This window comes from Chlorocebus sabaeus, chromosome 16 (genome assembly GCF_047675955.1).
Source record: "Chlorocebus sabaeus isolate Y175 chromosome 16, mChlSab1.0.hap1, whole genome shotgun sequence".
Lineage (NCBI taxonomy): Eukaryota > Metazoa > Chordata > Mammalia > Primates > Cercopithecidae > Chlorocebus > Chlorocebus sabaeus.
This window is the reverse complement of record NC_132919.1, coordinates 50,353,481-50,362,020: the sequence shown is the minus strand read 5'-3', so window position 1 is coordinate 50,362,020 and position 8,540 is coordinate 50,353,481. Positions and strand designations below refer to the sequence as shown.

Below are 8,540 nucleotides of genomic sequence, written 5' to 3'. Positions count from 1 at the left end.
TTGCAGTGAGCCGAGATCGTGCCACTGCACTCCAGCCTGGGCGACAGAGCAAGACTCCGTATCAAAAAAACAAACAAACAAAAAAAACCCCTGAGATCCTATTAAGTGAGATAAATGACAGCCTCTTGTAAACTGGAAAGCGCATTACAGACATTCCTGATTGTACCTTTCCCCCTTTTGATTATCATTTTAAATCAACAACTCCCCATCGCCACACAGAAGCAGGCTAAGCCTTGGGCAAGGAAACTCCAAAAGCTTCCATCAGAATAGAAGCACAGATCACATCCTCCTGGGTGAAAACCCACATGTCACAGAAAACCACCCTGACTCCAACTCTGAGGGGACCGACCACCAGGGGCAGCTGACACTGATCACATGCCCAGGACTGTTGTGCTGGCAATTCATGTTACACACGACAATTGCACCCTTTTAAAAAGTGCTGGCCTCAAACAGGTTCCATTGGATTCCATGAGGCCCGCCCAATGGTGGGTTAAGTAGTAAAAAAGAGAAAAAGTTCCTCTTAGTATAACAGGAAAATGAAAAAACAAACAAACAAACAAAAAAACAGAAACAGGGATAAAAGTGAAGTAGAGATGGGGAAGGTGCAAAAGGCCTCTAATGTTCTAAAGTGAAAACACAAGGAAACTGAAGGGAACAGAAACTGAAATTGAGGCGGAACTCAAGTCTCTCCAAGGAATCCTTCCTGAACCTGTCTCATGACTCAGCATTCCCTGCCGGAGGATGACAGCAGCAGAGGGGACAGAGGTCAAGTTGGAGCTCCTAATGCCGACCACTTCTGAGACAACACGGAAACGCCAGTTATGTGGAGTGTCTGCACACTTGTTTTGCTGTAGGGGGTGGAGTTGGGGAATAAAACTGAACTGTAGTTCAGTGTTGGAATAAATCAGACTACAGAGGTTGCTTCATTCAACATTGAGGGTCATTCAAAGGTTCTCTAGAAATGCAATGTGTTTTTGACAGTTATTCTGAGAATGACTGAGGGGTCAGGGAATGAAAAGTGTGGAAGAGCAGAAGCACACCGCCAGCGCGAATGCAGCGTTCCTCCCATCCTGCTCCCTACCCATCATCTCCCTCCCTCCTGCCTGCCCACTGGCACAACTTCTACCCATCCCAACATCCTGTGCCTTCCTCCCTCCTCACTTGTAGTACCTCCTATTACACTAAGACTTTCAACTGTTTAAAGAGGGGATGATTAATGCTAACCACAGGGCCTGTGATTCATGTTGGATCAGGGCACTCGGTCACGTATAGTAATGATCTATGAAGCCTGAATTTAAGTATTCTCAGGTGAGAATAAAGTACATTTAATTCAATTTGCATTCAGATTCCTCCACTTAGACACTGGGCAATTTACTTAACCTCTCTGTTCCTCAGCTTCCTGCTCTGGCATATGGAGCTAGTAACAGCACCACAGGGTTGCTGTGAGAGTTAAGTAAAACATCTGAAGCATTAACAGTGCCTCGCACACAGTAACAGTATCCTGTATCATGACTGCTCTTATTACCTTAAAATACAAAAGCAATACTCTATCATCTTTGTAATTCATAATCTCATTATCAGTCTTGGGAATTTCAAGAGACTTTTCAGACTCTGGAAACATACATACATACATACTCACTCATCCTATCCCCCTCCTGGAGGATGGCTGGGGTTACTTTAAATGTGCATTACTGAATTTCTTATAAAGTAACAGAGGTAGGAAGTTCATGAGTATTTCTAGAAGACGTTTAATAAAGTCAAACCTATAATCCACCTGGTCACTAGCAACATGAGCCATTAGGAATTCCTGTACCCCTGAAACAACCCCCTTCCCCACAAACCGCCTCGTGCACCTTTTGCTTCCCAAGATGCCTCTTTGGTGCAGCATCCCCCTCTGTCTCATGGAAGTGATCTCCTGAAGGCGCAGGGCTGGCTCTCTCTGACAGACATCAGAATGCTGTCTGCTAATAACCAAGTGGCCCTCCTAGGCTCGACCTAGCTACACTTCTGGTTATTCCATCTGTGCCGGCTCCTATCAGGGGTTAGGAAGACAGACCTCTTATTTCATTGCAGAGGGAGAAAATGAGGCAGTGACTTGGTCAAGGTCATTCCGAGTAGATGACAACCAGGAAGAGCACCCAAGGGTTTTGGCTTCCAATCACAGTACAAAACACACACCCCTCATCTGAGGAAAGTGCCCTTGAGTCAGGCAGCAGCCAGACAGAAGCACCATCAGGGCATTGAGGCCTGAGGGCTAGAAGGGGGAAAATCAAGGGACAAAGAATAAAATCACAGGACAGCTGTTGAGAGTCTACAAGTGCTGTGATCCTATCTGAATAAAATGCAATTTAGATTCACTTAGCCCTGCATCTTGGTTAACCTTATATAACTTCTTTATATTACATCACTAAGAACAATTGCTTTTAATGGGCCCGGCACCCGGACAAGTGAGACAAACTTCACGTGCCATGATGCTACACCTAAATAGCTTCCCCATGGAAATGCTGGCCAGCGTAGGAGCCAAAAATAAACTGCAAAGCCAATTCCCGAGGGACCTGTCATCAGGGATGTTTCACACACACAGCCTCATAAAAGCAGGGTGATCACAGACAGCCCTAATTTAGAGGCACTATATCTCAAACCTGGTGAAACTCTGAATGTCATGGCAACTTAAAAGGCAATGCAAAAGACATGAAAAAGCACAAGAAAGCTAAAGCATAAACACTTCGCCTCCAAAATGAAGACTGAGCTTGAACTGACCGACAGCAGTCCTGTCCCTTCCTAGCAGGGGGCCGTTCTGCCCAACCGTGACAGGTGGAGACCAGAAGGACCCCCCATGTCTAGCCAGTGCTTATGAAGGTTTAAGTGGCTGCTGGCATTTGGCTTTATTACAAAATTTTATTCAAAGGATGACTGGTGATGGGGAAGGAGCAAGCCTCCTCTAAGGAGACGTGGCCAGATGGACAGTTTCAAGTGGAGAAAAGGGCTACCTCGCTGAAGAGGTCAGAAGACTGGAGAAAGGAAGGAGCATATAAGAGGCACTGGCCACTTGCTCCTTTTGAGTCCTTAAGAAGCTTAATTTTGGTGGCTGGAAGCCTCAGAAACAACCATAAATTCCATAGCTTCATGGAAGAATTTACTTTGTTTCTGTTGCTATTTTCATGAAGGCAGCAGGGAAAGGACATGACTTGCTGCCCAGTCTCTTCATCTCTTTGTAAATTTGTTCACTAAAAATTTGAGACTAAGACTAAGCCTTTACTCATTGCCCTCCAACTTACAGAGAAAACTACAAAAATACACCACACCCGATGAAACACTCCATATTAGATACTATTAAAAAATTTCAATAGGGGCGAGGCACGGTGACTTAGGCGTGTAATTCCAGCACTTGACAAGGCCAAGGCGGGTGGATCACTGGAGGCCATAAGTTCAAAACTAGCCTGGCCAAAATGGCAAACTGCCGTCTCCACTAAAAATACAAAAATTAGCTGGGTATGATGGCGCATGCCCGTAATCCCAGTTATGCGGGAGGCTGAGGCACAAGAATCACTTGAACCCAGGAAGCTGAGGTTGTAATGAGCCGAGATCATGCCACTGCACTCCAGCCTGGGTGACAGAGAGAGACTCTGTTTAAAAAAGAAACTCACACAAAAAAAATTTCAACAGGTAGCAGCTTATTAAAAAAATAAATTTCGGCCGGGCGCAGTGGCTCATGCCTGTAATCTCAGCACTTTGGGAGGCCGAGACGGGCGGATCACCGGAGGTCAGGAGTTCGAGACCAGCCTGGCCACCATGGAGAAACTTCATCTCTACTAAAAATACAAAAAATTAGCCGGGCGTGGTGGCGCATGCCTGTAACCCTAGCTACTTAGGAGGCTGAGGTAGGAGAATTGCTTGAACCCAGGAGGCAGAGGGAGCAGAGAGCCGAGCTGGCGCCATTGCACTCTAGCCTGGGCAACAAGAGCAAAACTCCGTCTCAAAAATAAATAAATAAATAAATAAATAAATAAATAAATAAATAAATAAAAATTTTATCAAAACCATCACTAATGTAGTCCCAGCTACCTGAGAGGCTGAGGTAGGAGGATTGTGTGAGACCAAGAATTCCAGGCCACCTGAGCAACATAGTGAGACCCCATCTCAAAAATAATAAACCAACCAGTAACTCAAAACAAAAATAACTGCCACTCCATTATTCTACCAATAATTGGGTTCTGAAATCTCAAAACTAGATGAGTCAATCTCGGTCTAACGATCTTTCCTCTACGGCAAACTATCACCTTGATGGAATTTATAAGGAGCAGGAGGTGAGAAGAAAAATCATCCTAAGCCACAGTGCTGCAAGGCCCCAGGACCCACCCTACCACCCTGCGTGGTGGTCAGCAACCGACCAGTAAACATTCAGCTAATCAGTCACCTGTGTCTATAGCTCATGGTAACAGAGCTACCTATCAGGTATAAACTCCACCCTCCAAAACAAACCTATTCTAAATCCTAAAAGAACTGGATCTTGCCACCCATAAATGAGCATTCCATTCCACCACTTCCTTGGAATTCCTATGTCCCTTGGCTTTTGCTAAGCCCAGAAGCTACAATGACAAAACACCACCACCGAGCCACAAAACAGATTTCAACAAATTCAAAGCAAGTCACAGGAGGCCAGCTGTAAAATCTATCCAAAGTGGTGCCTCAAAGTTTTTTCTTCTTTTCTTTCGAGAAAGAGTTTCACTCTTGTTGCCCAGGTTGGAGTGCAATGGCACCATCTCAGCTCACCGCAACCTCCACCTCCCGGTTTCAAGCAATTCTCCTGCCTCAGCCTCCTGAGCAGCTGGGGTTACAGGCCTGTGCCACCAAGCATGGCTAATTTTGTATTTTTAGTAGAGACGGGGTTTCTCCATGTTGGTCAGGTTGGTCTTGAACTCCTGACCTCAGGTGATCCGCCCGCCTCAGCCTCCCGAAGTGCTGGGATTACAGGCATGAGCCACTGCGCCCAGCCTTTGTTTTCGATTTTACTCTAAAATAGGTAGTTCAAGTCAAACTCTGTATAATTACACATGGTGCAGGAGGCAGACAGAACATAACTGTAAACAAAGTTAACCACCAGAGTCAAGACGGAGGGGAACAACAACTGATAAACATGGCGGCTCCCAGTAGTGAGCTGGGCCTGCCTCCCCCTGAGTCCCAGGGCAGGAGGCCACAACACAGAGGATGCTGCAGTCAAATGAGTTACGTTCCAAGAGTTACAAACCTCTCGAGTAGACGGGTGGTGAAAAACATTCTCAAAAACTCACAGAAAGACACCAGCAATCATCTGGTGTCACACAGTACACAGCAATAACCCTCTTTTCCTGACACAATACTGGGTAATTTTTAATCAGCATTCTGCTGCACAAGTAATATTTTCCAAATACTCTTGTAAATGGACTGATAATTTTCCTTCCAAATCTCAGAGCTGTTGCCTGATTCGCATTTCTCTGAGGGAAAGCAGGGTCCTGTGTGTGGATTTGTGTCTGTGGATGTACGTGCATCCCCAACAAAAAGACTGCTGGTATCAGTAGTCACTTCTGCCGCTAGGAAATGGATCACGGGCTCTTCTCTGGAGTGGGGCCTTCTTCCTTCTCAAGCCGTTGTCACAGACCCCCCTTTGTAGTTTGGTATGAAGCCCCATTCCTCTGTAGTCTTTGTCTCCCACTGTGTGAGAAACCCAGATCAACTTCCAAAGTGCCCTCCCCTGAAATCAGACCTCTCAACCTCCCAAGGACCTAAAACAGTGTAGGCCTGATTCCTGCTTAGAAATGTTTTCTTGAAGGGGAGGGGAAGTAGGAGAGGAAGAAGGGGTATGAGATACAGGGGTGTGTGTGTGTGTCAATTACTGATAGGAATTCACATTCCGGAAAACAAGCCACCAAACCAACTCGGGTTCAAGGTTTCGGGTTTATGACGACAAGCCTCTTTGTTTTGTAAAACTGCTATATTCACTAGCATCACCCCAAAAACCATATGGGAGTCAGATGTCTGCTTAACAGCCTCAGGTCAAGAAAAACCCTTCAGGTTTCCAAATTGGTGACTCCCCTCTACCTAGGGTTCTGGAATATTTTTTTCAAGAAGTCTCAATCCGGGTAGCAGCTGTCAGAATTCCCCCCACCCCCCAGTACTATTCATATCACAGCTCTGATTGCTAATGTTTTTACTCACAAAGTTCCCTGTAGCAATTAAAATGAGGCAGCAGGGTAAAACAAAAAGAGGCTGGGTGGCTTGACCATAATGCAGCCTGTAAGCTAGTGAACTTCTTGGGTTCGGCTGGGATTTTCACCTCTATCTTTGTTTTGGAATGCCCACAACCCCTCCCTGCATGGACCCGGCACGGCCTTCATTTCTGGATGCACAATGCAGCACCGAGCTCCTTGGGGGTCAGCAAAACGCCGCACTGGTGTAATGCCGAACGCGCCCCAGGGCCTGAGGAGTCCCCACGGGAGTCGGTCCACGTTTCCAAATCTCGAGGTCGACACCACAGCAGAGCATGGCTTAGAAGTCCCCTCAAGTCGGGAAGCCCAGGGCCCGCCCGGTCCCGGGCCAGCAGTGCCCGGCTGGCGTGTGCGCCCAGAGCTGCTGCAATGACTTTGCATGGAGTGTACCCTCCACTGGAGCTGTCCTCCTGCCTCGGCCACTGCAGTGGCACCGCTCCGGGCAGGGCCCCGATGCCGTCCCTCCCTGGCCTCGGCCCGGTCGCCGACCCCCTGCCTCCCGCGCCGCCCAGCCCCCGCCCGCCGCACCTTGGTCTCCTTCACATGCTGCTTGACGCCCTCCGGGTACCACTGGACGCGCACGTAGCCGCGGCGCAGCGGGCTGGCCCGGCCCTCCTCGTGGCCCGCGCCCCCGGCCTCGGAGCACCCCGAGCTGCCGCGGCCCTCCTCCTCGCCCTCCGAGTCCGAGTCCTCGCCGTGGATGAGGCGCACCAGCCCGAAGTGCACGGAGCCCCGGTAACGGCCCGACACCAGGTCGTGAGAAAACAGCAGGCGCTGCGAGCCGGCTTCGGGGCCGGAGTCCGAGGACGGCCCAGAGGCCGAGTCCGAGGTGGTCGCCGGCGCCGGGACAGGGGCTGCGGCTGGGGCTGGGATCGCCTCCGGGGCTGGAGCCGGGGCCTGGGCGGGAGCAGGAGCTGCGGGCGTGGGGGCTGCGGGATCCGCCATAACTGCTCTGCGCGAGTCTCGGGCGGCGGCGGCAGCAGCGGCGGCGAACGAGGCGCGGGGAGGCGGGACCAGCGGGCGCCGGGGGCGGGGCCATGGCGCGCTGACGTGTCCCTGCGTGGCGCCGTCGTCAGGGAGCCGGGATGCAGTTGCTAGGAGCCACCGCCTCGTCGCTAGGGGACGCTGAAGATGCCGCGGGGGGCAGGGGCAGAATGGAATCCACTAAGTGGGGTCGAGGCCAGACAGGATTCAACTAAAGGGAAAGAGAAGGGGCGGGCCGGGAGGAGGAAGTGGAGTGGCCACCGAGGCAGAGGGGAGTGGTCGGGGTGAGGCACAGGATGGTGGAGAGCCTGTCAACAACTTTTGATGAGCTCCCTTGGCGTCCTAGCCTAGCCCCCAGGCACTGCGAGGGTTGCAGAAAGAGAAAGATACTGTCCCTGTCCTCGAGGTGTTTCCAGTCTAGTTGGGGAGACAAAACAAATACACATTAAATAGATAAAAAACAACCCCAACTTGTAAGGCTATAATAGATGTGTATAGAGCATATGTATAATGCACTGTATTCGGGAATTCCAAGCAGTTTGGAACATCATAACCCCTCAGGAATTGACCCAGGAACTGGTGAAGGAGGCCCAGAGAAAGGGAACAAAAGGATCAGTGGCCCCAATGGTTTGGGTATAGATCCATTTAGATGAGTTCAAAGCTCCCTGAAGCCAAGAATGAATGGCAAGAGGTAGTATAGTGAGGTAGCTAAGAGTGGGGGCCATGGATTCCAATTTTTGGCATTGCCAGTTACTAATCTGTAAAAATAGGCACACTGATTAACTTAGTTTCACCTTAATTTTCTCATCTGTGAAACAGGGATGATAATAGCAGTACTCATCTCACTGGGCAATTGGGAGGATTAAATGAAGTAGAACAGTGCCTGGCATTTAGCTCCTTCAATAAGCTTAACCATTGTACTATTTCCAACCCCCCTGCCTGGATTAAATTCCAGACTGGCAGAACTGTTATGGTCTGCTCCAAATTGTCATTTTAAAGTATAAAAAGGAGTCCGGGCGCGGCAGCTCACTCCGGTAATTCCAGCACTTTGGGAGGCCGAGGTGGACGGATCACAAGGTCAAGAGATCAGACCATCCTGGCCAACATGGAGAAACTGCGTGTCTACTAAAAATACAAAAAAAATTTAATTTAATTTAATTTAATTTAATTTAATTTAATTTAATTTAAAAATAGCTGGGCGTGGTGGCGTGTGCCTGTAGTCCCAGCTACTCAGGAGGCTGAGGCAGGTGAATAGCTTTGAATCTGGGAGGCTGAGGTTGCAGTGAGCCCAGATTAAGCCACTGTGCTCCA

General features: G+C 49.1%; 1 protein-coding gene across 3 annotated transcripts in view; it reads right to left on the bottom strand.

Moving 5' to 3' along the window:
* The window catches only part of UBE2O (ubiquitin conjugating enzyme E2 O), a 65,368-nt gene extending 58,104 nt beyond the window's left edge, over nucleotides 1-7,264 (bottom strand). For 2 of the 3 annotated variants that reach the window (XM_008011637.3, XM_008011636.3), the window contains exon 1: nucleotides 6,774-7,264. In XM_008011637.3, coding sequence (XP_008009828.1) covers nucleotides 6,774-7,190 — 417 coding nt within the window. In that variant the 5' untranslated portion in view covers nucleotides 7,191-7,264. The remainder of the gene's footprint in view (nucleotides 1-6,773) is intronic. The other variant, XM_008011638.3, reaches the window with a different exon arrangement.
* Nucleotides 7,265-8,540: the final 1,276 nt, after the last annotated feature.